General features: G+C 42.6%; 1 protein-coding gene across 7 annotated transcripts in view; it reads left to right on the top strand.

The window, feature by feature from the left end:
• LOC129818346 (voltage-dependent N-type calcium channel subunit alpha-1B-like) overlaps positions 1 to 19,507 on the top strand; it is a 209,550-nt gene that overhangs the window by 124,280 nt on the left and 65,763 nt on the right. For all 7 annotated transcript variants that reach the window (XM_055874150.1, XM_055874152.1, XM_055874151.1 and 4 more), the window contains exons 9-17: positions 2,807 to 2,896; positions 4,147 to 4,365; positions 4,527 to 4,639; positions 6,578 to 6,690; positions 7,032 to 7,163; positions 17,252 to 17,324; positions 17,649 to 17,766; positions 18,091 to 18,158; positions 18,267 to 18,373. In XM_055874150.1, coding sequence (XP_055730125.1) covers positions 2,807 to 2,896; positions 4,147 to 4,365; positions 4,527 to 4,639; positions 6,578 to 6,690; positions 7,032 to 7,163; positions 17,252 to 17,324; positions 17,649 to 17,766; positions 18,091 to 18,158; positions 18,267 to 18,373 — 1,033 coding nt within the window. The remainder of the gene's footprint in view (positions 1 to 2,806; positions 2,897 to 4,146; positions 4,366 to 4,526; positions 4,640 to 6,577; positions 6,691 to 7,031; positions 7,164 to 17,251; positions 17,325 to 17,648; positions 17,767 to 18,090; positions 18,159 to 18,266; positions 18,374 to 19,507) is intronic.

Raw genomic sequence — 19,507 nt, forward strand, 5'->3', positions numbered from 1 at the left:
TGTAAACTTCTGACCCACTGGATTTGTGATACAGTGAATTAGAAGTTAAATAATCTGTCTGTAAACAATTGTTGGAAAAATGACTTGTGCCATGCACAAAGTAGATGTCCTAACCGACTTGCCAAAACTATAGTTTGTTAACAAGAAATGTGTGGAGTGGTTGAAAAACGATTTTTAATGTCTCCAACCTAAGTGTATGTAAACTTCCGACTTCAACTGTATATACTGTTTTCTATACTATTCTACTGTATCTTAGTCCGTTCGCTCTGAGATCGATCGTCTATATTTATGTAGTCTTAATTTATTCCTACTTAGATTTGTGTGTATTTGGTATATGTTGTGTACTTTCTTAGATATTACTTGTTAGTAATTACTGCTCTGTCGGCGCAAGAAGCACAAACATTTTGCTACACCTGCAATAATATCTGCTAATCGCTTGTATGTGACCAATACATTTTGATTTGATTTGAAGAAACTTTAAAAGTTATTTTAATTTTCCACATAAACTGACCTTTATGTCTTAAAGTAATGATGGACTGTCGTTTCTCTTTGCTTATTTGAGCTATTCTTGCCATAATATGGACTTTGTCTTTTACTAAATAGGGGTATCTTCTGTATACCACCCCTACCTTGTCACAGCACAACTGATTTGCTGAAACGCATTAAGAAGGAAAGGAATTCCACAAGTTAACTTTTAACTTTGCACACCTGTTAATTGAAATGAGTTCCAGGTGACTACGTCATGAAACTGGTTGAGAGAATGCCAAGAGTGTGCAAAGCTGGCATCAAGGCAAAGGGTGGCTACTTTGAATAATCTCAATATAAACTATATTTTTCGGTTACTACATGATTCCATATGTGTTATTTCATAGTTTTGATGTCTTCACTATTGTTCTACAATGTAGAAAATAGTAAAAATAAAGAAAAACCCTTAAATGAGTGGGCATGTCCAAACCTTTGACTGGTTCTGTATATCATACAACGGACAATATTCACAAATTCTACAGCACAATAGCAGAGTCATGTCTCAAGTGTAAAACTAATAATGCCTCAATAAGCCATGCTTTCTGGGAATGCTATATAGTCCAGAAGTTGTGGGCAGACCTAAAAAGTTGGCTGTCAGAATGATTTCAATGTAAACTTACATTTAATCCGTCTCTCTGAATATTTCAAGACATGGCATATGTGGCTGTAGTGAGATACTCAATCGCCTGGACAATTCTCTTCTCATCACTCATCTTGAAAAACGTATACTAAATATTTGGAAGTCACTCAATGCGCCATCATTGACACACTTCGGAGGCAATCCAGGACTTTTGATTGGAGAAGCATCCAACCTTCACTGTGGGGCCGATGTTGGCAATGCATTTCATGATGAAGCCGGTGACGAAGGTGGTTAGATCGACGGCGCTATTGGTGGAGTCCCGGAACATGTTCCTGTCAGCGCTAGCAAAGCAGTGCTGTAGCATTGCCATCTATTCGGACAACCATTTTTCAATGGAGCGCGTCCCATTTACCTCCTGTTTTGAGCTTTTGTCTGTAAAATGGGAAGCAGGAGTATAGAGTCGTTATCTGATTTGCCGAAGGGGGACGACGGAAAGCCTCGTGTGCTTGCTTGTGAGTAAAAGTGGTCCAGGACTTTATTACCCCTAGTGGTAAAGGAGAATTGTTGATAGAAGTTGGGCATCACTTGTTTTAGTGATGCCGAATTAAAATTACTTGCAACAAGAAAAGCAAGCTTTGGGTGCATGGTTTCCTGCATGTTTATAGCCTCGTACAGTTCGTCAAGTGCCAGCTTTTTGTTGTTTTCCTGAGGTGGAATGTATACAGCAGTTACGATAACAGAGGAAAACTCTCTCGGGAGGTAGAAGGGTTGGCATTTGACCATCAGGTATTCCAAGACGGGTGAACAATAGATCGAGACTATCGCTAGAGTCAGAACACCAGTTTGTTGATGAAGAGACATATCCGTCCCCCTCGGGTTGTCCCTGAATCCGATGTCCTGTCCGTTCGATGAATATCTTGTACAAATGCCATTTTTCAGTAAAACAGGAAATTGTAGTTACGAGCGTCAGGTTGATAGCGTTTCCGCAATTGGAGGGCATCCATCTGATCAAGTGACTAAGCATATTGGGGTTATGTGCCTTCCTCAAGGGCACATCGACAGATTCTCCTTGTCAGCTTCGGGAGTTGAACTAGCAATCCTTCGGTCACAGGAACCCCGCTCTAACCACTAGGCTACTTGCTGCATGTAGTGCAGGTGACTTCATTGTGCTAATGCCAAACATTGCTGACCGAGCAAAGGTACAGTTGCTAGAAGGGATGGAGAGAAATTAAAGGACAGATTTATAGGTAAAGATCCAAACGTTGGAGCGTTGTCAATCTGTCTGTCATTCTATTAAACACCTTATCGGTTCTCTCTGTTTCACCATTTACTCATAACTCTCCAGAGAATTAAGATGTTGCTGCGATCCTCATTCATAGAGAACATAAGCAGAGCTCATTTTGCCTCTGAGCAGAAGGGTTGTAGAGCTGTTGTGACATTGATGGTCATGTGACAATCACATTCATGCACAGCAGTTTTTCATTTCAAGGCTGACTTGAAGCGGAAGCTAGAATCGGTGAATGAAAAATTTGATTGATGCCCACTATTCATTGCATCCAATTAGCCCACACATATGGGCGAGGGGCATGGTGGGTGTGTGCGTGCGTGCGCGTGGCAGCACATACATATGTGTATATGTAAATGTCCATGTGTGTGTACATATCCTTACTCCTGCCTCTCTGCTGTGCTGTGTGTGTGCAGTGTTGAAACGAGGCAAGGTCAAGAAGAGGAAGAATGACCTGATTGGTGCTGAGGAGGGAGAGGATCACTTCACTGACATGTCCTCTGTTGGTAAGACTCAACCGTCCTGTACTCCTATCTGACTGACCAGTCAACTGTCTGACTGACCCTAACCTTCACATTTGACCTTAACTGACTAAATCAACCTTTGGCTAACCCTTGACCTTTTAGATAAGTCCTTGAGCTTGTTTTCACAGCTTGTACCGTATCTAGGCCATTGGGATATATGTGTTTTCCTATTCTCATGCATCTTTTTAATGCCTCGATGTATTTAACTGTTATCTCTGGTATGTAACACAACTAACAACACTTGTTATACAAGGAAACTCTACTCAGAGTATCATAGTCAGAGGTTTTGCTTGTTTTACTGATTCTTTGTATCAAATCAAATTGTATTGGTCACATACGCATGTTTAGCAGATGTTATTGCGGGTGTAGTGAAATGCATGTGTTTCTAGCTCCAACAGTGCCGTAATATCTAACAATACACATAATACACACAAACCTAAATGTAAAAGTGTCATGGGGATACAGGCTTTACACAGTCACCTAGAGATTAGGTTGATTTCATTTACTTATTATAAACAAAAATGATAGTAGCTGGAAAAATAACTCCAGGATAAAGGAATTAGAGTTTTAATATTAATGAAATTCCGTTTGCTTCACAGAAAAAAATATGTTATTGCTTGTCTTTGGGGGAAATGCTCCTAACCATGATAATTGAAATGATTTAGTGCATTCACATTAAAACAACCGGCTGGATTCCTCTCCTGACAACCTCCAGTGGCTGTTTTACATCTAAATGAATGTCATGGGGATACAGGCTTTACACAGTCAAATCTTATATCTACATTTTTCCTGATCTAGACTAAAGATCCAATTTCACTCTCATTGAGGCAGATTATACAACCTTTTAATGCAAAAATGGTACATTTTCAGAGTGGAAAGTGAGAATCGAGGATACATTTTTGCCTGTCTTTCAATTAGCAAAGAAGCTTGGATTTATTCAGGTGGAATGTAGAGCGAGAGTCTAAATATGGAGCTTCTAGTGCGGTCGATTACAGCCTGAAGTAGCCTCAATACTCTTATACTGTTTCCCCCTCAGATACAGAAATACAGACTTAATGCTGGATGCCAGTAGTTTTCTTTGTAAACTATTAGAACATGTAATATGATGTTCAAATCACCCTAGACTTGCCGATGATGACTTGATAATGATGAACAGTAAATCCCTTTTGGGAATGTGACGTGATGTATGGCATGATACAGCTTTCTGTGCTGACTCCCCTACTTCCCCCTAGCCCCCCCAGGCTCTCCGTTTGGCCGGGCCAGCGTGAAGAGCAGTAAGCTGGAGAGCTCGTCCTACTTCCGCCGCAAGGAGAGGAGAATGCGTTTCTTCATCCGTCGCATGGTCAAAGCCCAGAGCTTCTACTGGATAGTACTGTGTCTGGTGGGCCTCAACACACTGTGTGTGGCCATCGTCCACTACGACCAGCCTGAGTGGCTCACCACTGCCCTCTGTAAGTCACACACACACGTGTGTATGCACACCAGGCACGTGCACACACACAGATGCCTACACACGCATGCACAAATACACACACATTCACAATCAAATGGATGATTATCAGTAGCTGATGCATTTAGTCATTGATGGTTCTCCACCCCCCTGGAACCCCAGACCTGGCAGAGTTTGTGTTCCTGGGTCTGTTCATGTCTGAGATGAGCCTGAAGATGTACGGCCTGGGAGCCAGGAACTACTTCCATTCCTCTTTCAACTGCTTCGACTTTGGTGTAAGTCACCATAAATGCCTTTGCAATACCCGTCTCAGATACAGATGCTTACTTAACTTGACTTATATGGCAACTGGATACATTTTTTATATGATCATTAAATGTTGAATTGTTTCTAATGTTAAATGTTGAATTGAATCAATTGATTGAATTGATTGGTTCTCTGTAGCTCAGTTGGTAGAGCATGGTGCTTGTAATGCCAGGATAGTGGGTTTGATTCTCCGAACCACCCATACATAAAATGAATGCAATCATGACTCTAAGTTGCTTTGGATCAAAGCATCTGCTAAAAAGTATTTAGACCCCTTGACTTTTTCCACATTTTGTTACGTTACAGCCTTATGCTAAAATTGATTAAATATATAAAAATCCTCAGCAATCTACACACAATACCCCATAATACCCCATTAAAAACAGGTTTTACATTTTTATTGCAAATGTATTAAAAACAAAAAACTTGGGAGGGAGGACCTTCCAGAAGGACTACCATCTCTGCAGCATTCCACCAATCAGGTCTTTATGGTAGAGTGGCCAGACGGAAGCCACTCCTCTTTAAAAGGCACATGACAGCCCGCTTGGAGTTTGCCAAAAGGTACCTAAAGACTCTCAGACCATGAGAAACAAGATTCTCTGATCTGATGAAACCAAGATTGAATTCTTTGGCCTGAATGCCAAGCATCACTTCTGAAGGGAACCTGGCATAATCCCTACAGTGACGCATGGTGGTGGCAGCAGCATGCTGTGTGGAGATTTTTCAGCAGCAGGGACTGGGAGACTAGTCAGGATCAACGCAAAGATGAACGGAGCAAAGTTCAGAGAGATCCTTGATGAAAACCTGCTCCACATTGCTCAGGACCTCAGACTGGGGCGAAGGTTCACCTTCCAACAGGACAACGGCCTTAAGCACACAGCCAAGACAACGCAGGAGTGGCTTCGGGACAAGTCTCTGAATGTCTTTGAGTGGCCCAGCCAGATCCCAGACTTGAACTCGATCGAACATCTGGTGAGACCTGAAAATAGCTGTGCAGCGACACTCCCCATCCAACCTGACAGAGCTTGAGAGGATCTGCAGAGAAGAATGAGAGAAACTCCCCAAATACTGGGGTGCAAAGCTTGTAGCGTCATACCCAAGAAGACTCAAGGCTGTAATCACTGCCAAAGGTGCTTCAACAAAGTACTGTGTAAAGGGTCTGAGTAGTTATGTAAATGTGATATTTCAGTTTGAAATGTTTAATAAATTAGCAAAAATGTATTCAATATTGTTTTTGTTTAGTCTTTATGGGGTATTGTATGTAGATTGATAGGGGGGAAAGCAATCTTTAACATTTTAGAATAAGGCTGTAACTTACCAAAATGTGAAAAAAGTTGAGGAGTCTGAATACTTTCTGAAGGGACTGTGTGTATATATACAGTACCAGTCAAAAGTTTGGACACACCTACTCATTCCAGGGTTTTTCTTAATTGTTTTACTATTTTCCACATTGTAGAATAACTGACACAACTGATTGGCTCAAACGCATTAAGATGGAAAGGAATTCCACAAATGAACTTTTAACAAAGCACAGTTGTTAATTGAAATGCATTCCAGGTGACTACCTCATGATGCTGGTTGAGAGAATGCCAAGAGTGTGCAAAGCTGGCACCAAGGCAAAGGGTGGCTACTTTGAAGAATCTCAAATATAAAATATATTTTGATTTGTTTAACACTTTTTTGGTTACTGCATGATTCCATGTGTTATTTCATGGTTTTGATGTCTTCACTATTATTCTACAATGTAAAAAATTGTAAAATTAAGAAAAACCCTTGAATGAGTAGGTGTGTCCAAACTTTTGACTGGTACTGTATAATCAGCGACAGTGATTTGCTGCTGAGTAGCTAGTAGTAGATACTTTGTTACAGTAGCTCTTTCGCCTTTTCTTCTCTCCTCTTCTCCACAGGTGATAATAGGGAGTATACTTGAGGTGGTGTGGTCTATGATCAAACCAGGGGCATCCTATGGCATTAGTGTGCTGAGGGCTCTTCGTCTGCTCAGGTTATTCAAATTTACCAAGTGAGTGAACACACATTTCTCATACAAGATATCAACATACATTCAAAATCAAATGTGGTGACAATAGGAATAATTTTTCCTCAGAGCAATATTTAGCATTGTCCCACTCTGTCAGTCTATAATCCTATTAAAGTTAGATTGCAATCATTTTATACTCACTAGATTAGTCAATAATCATGTGAATCACAACAATGTAGTGGAAAATGTGGATCTATTTACCGGTAGTACCACAATCAACCCTCCCACCATCCTTTCCTCCCTATATTCTCCTTGTCCATTCACTACTATCTCCATCTCTTTCTCTCTCTCTTCCTCCTTTCTCTTCTCTCTGCTTTCCCCAGGTACTGGAACTCCCTGAGGAACCTGGTAGTGTCTCTTCTCAACTCAATGAAGTCCATTATCAGCTTGCTCTTCCTCCTCTTCCTCTTCATCGTTGTCTTTGCCCTGCTGGGCATGCAGCTCTTCGGAGGACAGTGAGTATTCCCTAGACACTCCTCCATGGAACCTGACCCTTGACACCTAACCTTTTCACCCCTGACTCCTCTCTGATCCTACACACACCACACCTACCTACCTACCTGATCGCCTCTCTTTCTCTCTCTCTCTCTCTCTCTCTCTCTCTCTCTCTCTCTCTCTCTCTCTCTCTCTCTCTGTCTCTGTCTCTGTCTCTGTCTCTGTCTCTGTCTCTGTCTCTGTCTCTCTGTCTCTGTCTCTGTCTCTCTCTCTGTCTCTGATCCCTAATCCCTGATCCAGCACTGCAGTGGTGGCAGACACATTGCCAGAGCAGGGACCGGCACATCAGTGTAGCTTTAAAACCGGACTGTGTAAAACCTCCTGATCTGTGCTACGATGCATTAATGAAGGCCTGGCTCTAACCCAGCTCTGCCTGCCAACAGCCACAAACACACCATCTGGTGGGACACTGTTTATCATTTTGACCAGGAGGCCAGTCAAAATACCTTCCTAATTGTTGAGTCTGGTTTACACAGTTTATGTTGTTGTTAGATTTTTACCTCAGCGCTCTGAGTCAAAATAAGCTACCTTTCCCATTATATCCTCAACATTGTAGCAGGTTAGAGGTTAGAGCTCTTGAAGGAAACTCCAGTGTCATATTCTCACCTGTCTCCCAGAATGACGGCATTGGCGGGTGCTGCGCTCCAATTGGGCTATTTGGAGGGAGAAAGAGAGATGGTTGCCATGGTCTCATGCTCATTTTAAACTGGCTGTTCCGTCATAATTGCCACGTTAGTCTAGGCTGATGGATATGTGTGAAAACACTCTGACATGCACATGGTGCTCAGCTGTTGGGCCACATGCCTATCGTGATGAGTCCATTTTCCATTTTCCTAAAAGAGTCCATTTGTCTGAGTCCATTTTCCTATAATCACCTATGTTCCGACTCCTTATGAAAAGACATGGGAGACAGAGAAAAGGCATTAATAGACTTCTATATTTGAGCTCAGACAGTTAATGATTGAGTTGATTATACACTGCAGAGGTTGCATCCCTATCAGCCAGCCTCAGACAAATGTCTCATTAAAATCCAGGGAGGTAGGGAAAGTAAACGGTTTGAGAGAGCAGTTTCCTGCTCCACAGGGATCCTGCTCCACAAATCAATTGCTCATATATATATATATATATATTTTTTTCACCTTTATTTCACCAGGTAGGCCAGTTGAGAACTAATTTACACCTGCGACCGTGCCAAGATAAAGCAAAGCAGTGTGACAAAAACAACACAGTTACATATGGGATAAACAAACGTACAGTCAATAACACAACAGAAAAAATCTATATACAGTGTGTGCAAATGTAGTAAGATTAGGGAGGTAAGGCAATAAATAGGCCATAGAGGCGAAATAATTACAATTTGGCATTAACACTGGAATGATAGATGTGCAGATGATGATGTGCAAGTAGAGATACTGGGGTGCGAAAGAGCAAAAATAAATAACAATATGGGGATGAGGTAGTTGGGTGGGCTATTTACAGATGGGCTGTGTACAGGTGCAATGATCAGTAAGCTGCTCTGACTGCTGATGCTTAAAGTTAGTGAGGGAGATATAAGTCTCCAGCTTCAGTGATTTTTGCAATTCGTTCCAGTCATTGGCAGCAGAAAACTGGAAGGAAAGGCGGCCAAAGGAAGTGTTGGCTTTGGGGATGATCAGGGAAATATACCCGCTGGAGCAAAGACTTATACATGGCCTGGAGCCAGTGGGTTTGGCAACGAATATGAAGCGAGGGCCAGCCAACGAGAGCATACAGGTCGCAGTGGTGGGTAGCATATGGGGCTTTGATGACAAAACGGATGGCACTGTGATAGACTACATCCAATTTGCTGAGTAGTGTTGGAGTCTATTTTTTTAAATGACAACGCCGAAGTCAAGGATCGGTAGGATAGTCAGTTTTACGAGGGTATGTTTAGCACCATAAGGGAGCGTTTGACAGTGATGAGGGGTGGTCGTTTGACTGAGGACCCATTACGGACACAGGCAATGAGGCAGTGATCGCTGAGATCCTGGTTGAAGACAGCAGAGGTGTATTTGGAGGTTAGGTTGGTCAGGATGATATCTATGAGGGTGCCCATGTTTACGGATTTAGGTTTGTACCTGGTAGGTTCCTTGTTAATCTGTGTGAGATTGAGGGCTTCTAGGTTAGATTGTAGGACGGCCGGAGTGTTAAGCATATCCCAGTTTAGGTCACCTAACAGTACGAACTCTGAAGATAGATGGGGGGCAATTAATTCACATATGGTGTCCAGGGCACAGCTGGGGGCTGAGGGGGGTCTACAACAAGTGGCAACCGTGAGAGACTTGTTTCTGGAAAGGTGCATTTTTAAAAGTAGAAGCTCGAACTGTTTAGGCACAGACCTGGATAGTATGACAGAACTCTGCAGACTTTATCTGCAGTAGATTGCAACTCCGACCCCTTTGGCAGTTCTATCTTGGCGGAAAATGTTGTAGTTGGGGATGTAAATTTCAGAATTTTTGGTGGCCTTCCTAAGCCAGGATTCAGACACGGCTAGGACACCAGGGTTGGCGGAGTGTGCTAAAGCAGTGAATAAAACAAACTTAGGGAGGAGGATTCTGATGTTAACATGTCTAATACCAAGGCTTTTACGGTTACAGAAGTCAACAAATGATAGCGCCTGGGGAATAGGAGTGGAGCTGGGGGCTACAGGACCTGCGGAGGACACAGTGTTCAGAAAAGCTAGCGGGCTGGGGATAGCAGATGGTTCTTCGGTGACATCGTAACGGAATAGCCTGTTGAGACCACATCGGGCGATTACTTCGGCAGACCAGTCATGATGGATCGGCGGGGCTCCGTGTCGACAGTAAAGGGTCCAGCCAGTTGGCAAAATAGGTATTGTAGCCCTAGAATCAGCTGGTATATGGGCCTAGCTCGAGGCTAGCTCAAGGATAACTGGTGCTTGCTTCGGGACAGAGGAGCTAGCTGTGATGATCCGGTGTAATGATCCAGAGTGGCAGAAATCTGGTGACGTGGTGGAGAGAAGCAGTGTGGAATAAAAAGAGCAGATCTGTACCTCATTGGGGGAGGCGGGTTGCAGGAAAGTATATTTTGTTCGTAGATAGAAATTGAGATTAAAATATATACGGGGAAAAACGGCTATTTACATGGGATAAGACACGGGATAAGACAAAGACAAACACACATCTGACTGCTACGCCATCTTGGATATCAAACGCTCAAATCAAATGCTCATACGAACAATGGGGATGGAAAGATAATGCAGTAGGAATTATTTTGGGGGGGATTGTGTTTAGTATTCATTTTTATTCACTTGTTGGAACCTGCCACGTTGATGCAACTTGATTCCATTGATAAAGTAAGCTGAAATAACAAGGAATTTGTTTTTAGATCCAACCAATTTTTTCCCAGTGGTAGGCCCTTTCGTCTTAACTTCACTCTCATTGGTTATATAGGTTATTTAGTGGTTTTCATGTTAGATAAAAACATTTGATTATTACTTACTCTATTAGATAGAGATGGTGTTTTATAGGTGTGCTTTGTATTGAATCCCTCACGTGCTTCAGGGAACCTCTCAATACTCGAATTTAGCGTGTGACCACTTTAATGGAAGCAGATCCAACGCCTGCGTTCCCTTCTCGTTGTTAACTAGAGCATATTCCTCCCATTCTCCACAGAGCAGAGCTATTGTCTCAGGCGGTGGGGGGTGGAGGAGAGTGTTTGGTGGCAGAATCCATCACAGTGTATCAGAGCCTCCTCTCACAAGCCTCTGTTTGAGGATTGATTTAATGAAGTCTCTATAGATGCCTTGGGGGGCGAAACAACAGCATCCAATCCCTATTATCAGAGTAAACACTGGAGTTCTGTACAGTGGCCTCAGAGCATGCGGCCGCCACTGCCACCAGTGTGCCAACCTAGAAAGAGAAAGGGAAGAAGGGAACGAGGGAAAAGGCTGCATATCTGCAGGTGGACAATCTACAATTTACCACGCCCATGCTTAATATCTCTCTCACACACACCACCACCACCATCGGCTCTCTAAGCAGGGTACATGAGTTGTTTATAGAGCTGGTTGCTGTGGTAACCGTAGGTGCCCTCCTCCCCATCCAACCACCCCATGCCTTCCTTCCTCTGATGCTCTTTTCACACGTCCCAATCACTTCCTCTGATGCTCTTTTCACACGTCCCAATCACTTCCTCTGATGCTCTTCTCCTCACACGACCCCATCACTTCCTCTGATGCTCTTCTCCTCACACGACCCCATCACTTCCTCTGATGCTCTTCTCCTCACACGACCCCATCACTTCCTCTGATGCTCTTCTCCTCACACGACCCAATCACTTCCTCTGATGCTCTTCTCCTCACACGACCCCATCACTTCCTCTGATGCTCTTCTCCTCACACGACCCAATCACTTCCTCTGATGCTCTTCTCCTCACACGACCCCATCACTTCCTCTGATGCTCTTCTCCTCACACGACCCCATCACTTCCTCTGATGCTCTTCTCCTCACACGACCCCATCACTTCTCCTCACACTTTGTCCTCTCACATCCCCATCACTTCCATCCTGATGATCTTCTCATTCTCCTTCTCTGATGATCTTCTCCTGATCCTGACATTTTTTATTACCATAGCATTTTTTTATGTTCTCTATAGGTATGTACATGAAAATGTTTAAATTGACCAATTCAGCACATTTGGGCAAGCTCCTGGCAGACTTGATACAAAATATTGTGCAGTAATGTAATTCTTCACTGGATCAGTCTGAAACTTTGCACACACACTGCTGTCATCTGGTGACCAAAATCTAAATGACACCTAGACTCCTATCTGAAGGTATGGCCTTTCTCTTGCTTTTCAAAGATGATGGAACAAAAATAAATGCATGTTTTTTTGTTTGTATTATCTTTTACCAGATCTAATATGTTATTATTCTCCTACATTAATTTCACATTTCCACAAACTTCAAAGTGTTTCCTTTCAAATGATATCAAGAATATGCATATCTTTGCTTCAGGTCCTGAGCTACAGGGGTATAGATTTGGGTATGTTATTTTAGGTGAAAATTGTAAAAAATGCGTACGATCCTTAAGAGTGCCTTTGAATGGGGTATGGTATTAGGTGCCAGGCGCACCGGTTTATGTCAAGAACTGCAACACTGCTTGGTGTATCAAGAATGGTCCACCATTCTTGTTGTTGTGAGGATACAGAATCAATAGACCATTTATTTTGGTATTGCCCTCAGGTAGCCTGTTTCTGGTCTCAGGTTCAGGAATGGCTGAAAATGCATAGATCTAAAATTGACCCTAGAAATAGTAATGTTAGGAGATGTGGAGAGACAATTACTAATATTATAATACTCTTAGTATAAGTATTTATCTTCAACACGCAATCCATAGATTCTATTCAATTAGATAGATTGAAATTGTATGTTAAACATCACAGCATAGTTGAAAGATATGTGTTGTGTAGAAACACGAAGTGGGTGGCCAGCAGAGATAGATGGGATGGGCTGAGGGAAGCTGAGGGTTGGTATGTGGAATTGGAGACAAGTGGTAGTGGAGTTGCTGTGTGAGAGAGAGAATGATGGTCAAAAGATAAAGAAGAAAAAAAGTCAAAATAAAACATAATAAAAGTACATTTGAATGACACTAAGTGGCAGTGTTTTTACAACTAATGCCGGTTTGCTTGAGGCTGATGCCGTGCAGGTGTTTGTACACATGCATATACACACACTCTCATTAAAATAAACACATACAAGAACATACATGTAATAGTGCCAGACATGCACACAAACATATAAAGTAGGCATTGCTGTTTTGATTTCAGTTGTCCTTAATGTCTTTTGTTTTAAATGTATTATTTTGTTTTACTTTTTTGCATTGTTGTTTGCTGTTTTCTTCTGTCTTTTCCTTTTTTCTCTTTAGTTCATTCTCTTGGTTGTGGGGGTTGTCACGTTCCTGACCTGTTTTCTGTTGTTTTTGTATGTGTTTAGTTGGTCAGGGCGTGAGTGGGGGTGGGCATTCTATGTTATGTGTTTCTATGTTGGGTTAAATGTGTTGCCTGATATGGTTCTCAATTAGAGGCAGGTGTTTGACGTTTCCTCTGATTGAGAACCATATTAAGGTAGGCTGTTCTCACTGTTTGTTTGTGGGTGATTGTTGCTGTGTCTGTGTCTGGGCACCACACGGTACTGTCTCGTTCGTTTGGCTAGTCTTTCCTGTTTGTGCGTTCTTCGTGTCTATGTAAGTTCTTTAGTTCAGGTCTGTCTACGTCGTTTTGTTGTTTTGTATTCTATTCAAGTGTATTTCGTGTCAGTGTTCGTCTTGTTATAAAATTCTTTATGTCTGCATACCTCGCTGCGTGTTGGTCCGATCCATGCTCCTCCTCATCCGGTAGGAGGAATATGACGAACGTTACAGGGGTGGGGAATGGAATTCATTGTATTTTATTTTATTTTTTTCTGGGGGGGGGGGGGGGGGGGGGTGTGGGAGGGGTCTCGAATGGTTGAGGGAGAGCTATAGGGGAACTGTGGGGGTATCTTGGAGGGTTCGGGTTTCACAAGATTGTGATCATGAAAAAGGAAACTATGACATATATTTTATATCACTATCATGCACACACACGCACCCTCACACATAAGGATGGCTCTGTTGCGGAAAGACTGGTACATGTTTGATAGTGTCTTGATGCTGTATTGTTTGTCCTTCATGTTCTAATACTTTAATGTTAACCCTTCCTTGTGTTTTTTGTAATAAATATATATATAAAAAGAAAAAAAAGAATGGTCCACCCCCCCAAAGGACATCCAGCCAACTGTACACAACTGTGGGAAGCATTGGAGTCAACATGGGCCAACATCCCTGTGGAACACTTTGTATAGTCCATTCCACAATGAATTGAGGCTGTTCTGAGGGCAAAAGGGGGGTTGGGGGGGTGCAACGCAATATTAGGAAGGTGTTCCAAATGTTTGTTATACTCAGTGTATGACTGTATGTAACAGCTATTGCAAGTGCTAAGGTACGTCCATCAACATCTCCGCATTGCATCTTTATTTCATTCTCTCACTTCTTCACTTCTTCAGTTTCATTTGCCACGTTTGTTCCTCAAAATGGAGGAGGTCATTTTAAGATGGGGTGGGTGTTCTTGACAACTCGATAGAGCAGCATTTCCTCTCTCTCTCTCTCTGTGTGGGTGGGTGGGTGGGTGGGTGGGTGGGTGGGTGTGAGTGAGGTCATACAAAGGACCTGGATAACCTTGTGAATGAATGTGTGTGCTGCTAAGATGAATCACAACAGGTTTTCACAAAATACTTGGGCATGTCTTATTGCTTACAGCCTATATTATTTATTTACTCAATTTAAAAGTATCTGTTTTTTACCTCTATTCCGCTGAGTTTTGCATTGACTGTAATGTAGGATGTTGACCTGTTTTGTTTAATAACTATAGTCACAGCTACAGACACACAGCTACCTCTGATGTTCAGGTCTCTTCTACATGTCCTCCCTTTATAGTGTGCTACTATTGACCAGAGCCCTATGGGCCCTAGTCAAAAGTGGTGCACCATGAAGGGAATAGGGTGCCATTTGGGAAGCAATCTGTCTGTTTTTCTGCACTATACCATGTAGATAGTTCAGGCATCACATCAGGAGTGCTGTAAATGTTGGAGCTATGGAGCTGTGTGGCTCCCTCCATGGTGGCTTGTGTGTCCTGGTGTTGCATGGCTCTGTATTATTTTATGACTGTCATATATAACAACCTTCACCGCCATCTCTTAAACCACTCCTCACCTGAAGCCTTGGAATGCACAGTGTCGATCCCCACATTCTCTCAGAACTCTATTGTACCTGTCTATAACATTATACAAGGTTCTGTTGGTGTGTATAGGAGTGTGTGTGTAAAGGTTTGAAATAGAGATTCAGACAGAGAGATAGAGAGAGACTGTAATGTAACTGTAACAAGGTACAGTAACAATGTGAACGCCTGGGTCTTGAACTCTGTTTTTGTTTCTTCTCCTAATTCTAATTCTACATCATACTGTCAAATCAAATCAAATATTATTTGTCACATGTGCCGAATACAACAGGTGTGGACCTTACTGTGAAATGCTTACTTACAAACCCTTAACCATACAATGCAGTTTAAAGAAAAATAAAAGTTAAGAAAATATTTATAAAATTAACTAAAGTTAAAAATAAAAAAGCAACAATAACGACGCCATATACAGGGGGTACCGGTACCGTGTCAATGTGCGGCGGGACAGGTTAGTCGAGGTAATATGTACATGTAGGTAGGGGTAAAGTGACAATGCACAGATAATAAACAAAGAGTAGCAGCAGAGTAAAAAAAAGGAGGGGGGTCAACGCAAATAGTCTGGGTAGCCATTTGATTAGCTGTTCAGCAGTCTTATGGCCTGGGTGTAGAAGCTGTTAAGAAGCCTCTTGGACCTAGACTTGGCGCTATGGCACCGGTTGCCATGTGCAGAGAGAACACTCTATGACTAGGGTGGCTGGAGTCCTTGGCAATTTTTAGGGCCTTTCTCTGACACCGCCTGGTATAGAGGTCCTGGATGGCAGGAATCTTGGCCCCAGTAATGTACTGGGCCGTACACACTACCCTCTGTAGCGCCTTGCGGTCGGAGTCCGAGCAGTTGCCATACCAGGCAGTGATGCAACCAGCCAGGATGCTCTCGATGGTGCAGCTATAGATATTTTTGAGGATCTGAGGGCCTATGCCAAATATTTTCAGTCTCCTGAGGGAAAATAGGCATTGTTGTGCCCTCTTCACGATGGTTTTGGTGTGTTTGGACCGTGATAGTTTGTTGGTGATCTGGACACTAAGGAACTTGAAGCTCTCAACCTGCTCCACTACAGCCCCATCGATGTGAATTGGGGTGTGCTCGGCCCTCCTTTTCATTTCGTCTCTTTTGTCTTGATCACGTTGAGGGAGAGGTTGTTATCCTGGCACCATACTGCCAAGTCTCTGACCTCCTCCCTATAAGCTGTCTCATCGTTGTCGGTGATCAGGCCTACCACCTTTGTGTCATCTGCAAACTTAATGATGGTGTTGGAGTCATGCTTGGCCACACAGTCATGGGTGAACAGGGAATACAGGAGGGGACTGAACACGCATCCCTGATTGGCCCCCGTGTTGAGGATCAGCGTGGCAGATGTGTTGTTGCCTAACCTTACCAACTGGGGGGCGGACAGTTGCAGAGGGATGTGTTTAGTCCCAGGGTCTTTAGCTTAGTGATGAGCTTTGAGGGTACTATGGTGTTGAACGCTGAGTTGTAGTCAATGAACAACATTCTCACATAGGTGTTCCTTTTGTCCAGGTGGGAAAGGGCAGTGTGGAGTGCAATAGAGATTGCGTCATCTGTCGATCTGTTGGGGCGGAATGTAAGTGGAGTGGGTCTAGATTGGGTCTAGGGTTTCTGGGTGTTGATGTGAGCCATGACCAGCCTTTCAATGCACTTCATGGCTACCGACGTGAGTGCTATGGGTCGGAGGTCATTTTGGCAGATTACCTTGGTGTTCTTGGGCACAGGACCTGCCATCTACATAAAGAAATCACTCAAACAATGACAGTCAAGGAAATAAATAATTGTTCAGTGCAGTTTCTATGTGCATGTTGTAATGTTTGGGTGTTTTTGATGGAATCCTTCCGATGCTAAGAAAACATGTATTGAAGCTTACGGTAGCCAAGAGTGTGCATACTATGTGTATTTGTACTGATAAACAACAGGATGGAGATCTGTTGTTGCATTGAATTATTATAATTATAATTATTATTATAATTATAACTGTTTATTTGTTGGAGAAGAGAATGTCTGCCAGTTGATGTCAGTTGGCAAACATTAAGTAATTCAGGGTTGTTGTAGCATATCCAATGACTGCAAATGTCATGATAATGGATTTACACATTTCAACTGCTGTGACCATAAAATGCACTACGCTCAAACCTACATGTAGACGGAAACCCATGTATCTGATTCTGAACGTCCTGCCTGTCTTCTCTCAGGCCAAACGTCTTCTATTTGACTCAATCTGTCCATTGTTCTTTCTCCAAGGTTTAATTTTGAAGAGGAGACGCCGACGACCAACTTCGACACTTTCCCGGCGGCCATTCTCACCGTCTTCCAGGTACTCGGTCTCTCCTTCTCTCCATTTAATGAACCAACTAATTTGGCCTTTCACTCTGGAGCTCTATCCTTCGGAATGTTGGACTAGATTAAACAATTGTGTTTTGTACAAAGATAATTTGCAATTAGTGGAATTTGTTTGTCTAACTACTTTTTGTCTCTGTTTCCAAATTACTCATCTTTCTGTTAGCCTGTGTTATACTTTTATTTAAAGTATTAATTGTTGAAATGTTGACCCTACAATATAACTAAAGATTTTGTATTCTTCATTTCATACACTGAACAACAACTACATTTTCTATTCTATCTCAATGGCCAATGGCAGATTTTGACTGGCGAGGATTGGAATGCAGTGATGTATCATGGTATTGAGTCCCAGGGGGGCGTACGGCGGGGAATGTTCTCCTCGGTCTACTTCATCGTCCTCACACTCTTTGGAAACTGTATCCTCTCTGACTCTCCGAGTCGTGCCATTGCATGGATATCAGAGATTTAATCTGCCTGAAATATTCATACAGTTAAATATAAATATCTCATGTCAAGTGCTGCAATGAGAGCTGTAACCTTTGACAAATTAATTCCGGGGGGGGGGGGCATGCTCCTGGACACCCTTAGGAGGGTTCCCCCAGTGAATTTTGTCCATTTCCACCTCGCACATTTCTACCACACCCGGTCTGTTGCTGATGTTTGGTTGCAATTCACCACGGCTCAGCCGTGAAATCCACTAAAATTGTGTCAAGGTATTTCCTGAGCTTAGTTCCAACCAGACACGCTCCTGAACGTCTTCTTAGCTATCGCCGTCGACAACCTCGCCAATGCACAGGAGCTCACCAAGGTAAGTCTGATGAACCCAAGGAACCACATTCTACCCAGGGAACTTTTAAAGAACAATTCTGAATAAAATGACCCTTGGTAACCCATCCCTTATGGTTTATTGGTCCAGGATGAGGAGAAGCAGGAGGAAGAAGCCAATAAGAAGCTGGCCCTGCAGAAGGCCATGGAGGTGAAGGAGGTCAGCCCCATGTCAGCAGCCAACATCTCTATCGCTGCGTAAGTCGCCCACCCCCCAATCCCATGGTCTCCAAACATGGTCTTTTGTGTCCCCCCCATTCTGACACCAGCATTTCGCTATATTGTCAAGTATCAGATATAGCTGGTTCTGCATATGGTCAATGTGCTGTTGGTGTCTTGGCTCTGATCACTGTCTCTCAATGTGTCTATGTTGTGATTATCGCCTCTGGCCATTTGCATTCTCCTAGCTACACAATTGACATGTCTGGCATGTTTCTATCTATGTGTGTGTGCTTTGATGATGATCCTTCTCTTTCTGACAATAGTAGATGATTGATCTGAAACGGTTCTCCAGTCAGCAGTAGTTTCTCTCATTGGCCGTTCAGTCTTATTTTGTGATCATCAATATAACTGATTCATGCATTAGAGTCTGATGGAGTCAATCAGAACATTGTCAACATCAGCAATCTTCTATAACCTATTTACTGTATCTAACCAAGCAGCCATGCCCTCTCCCCACTGGAATTGGCTATAGGACTAATTCATGAATTGTGTCATTTTCAGCATTAGGGATGCCATTATGTACTAGGTAAAGATGAGCTCTATTGACAACAGTAAAAGAATATTGACAAAACATTTTGACAGTCAATAAGTCATTGGTTTGTACATGACAATGCATCAGTAATGTCATTCTCAGCCCAGGTGGGACACATCGTCTATTAGGTGTTTATGACATGTCCTCTGTGTCCTGACTGTGAGCCCAATGACCCGGGCACGTATTGAAAAAGACCCTCAGAGTAGCAGTTCTGATTTAGGATCCTTTTAGCCTTTACCAGCATAATGAATAAGATAATATGGATAGGAGGGACCTGGTGCAAGATCAGCACTCCTACTTTGTGGATACGGGTCTAGGTCAGAATGGTGGTTCGTTTCAGAAAACAAATCTTTGAAAAAATGAAATCAGATGGCCAAATTACAGACTATTTTACTTCTTAGTCAACCAAGAAGAATAAACACATTTTAGATTGACAGTAGCCTACTGCATCAATCCTGATGATTGCTTTTGAAGATGAATTTGCCATAAATAGCCACTTGTTTTTATCTGTGCTTTTATCTGATTTTCATCTTTGTAACATAGAATGATTAAACCTTAATGAGGTTCATTTGTCAGTC

Source organism: Salvelinus fontinalis, chromosome 21, assembly GCF_029448725.1.
Source record: "Salvelinus fontinalis isolate EN_2023a chromosome 21, ASM2944872v1, whole genome shotgun sequence".
Classification (NCBI taxonomy): domain Eukaryota; kingdom Metazoa; phylum Chordata; class Actinopteri; order Salmoniformes; family Salmonidae; genus Salvelinus; species Salvelinus fontinalis.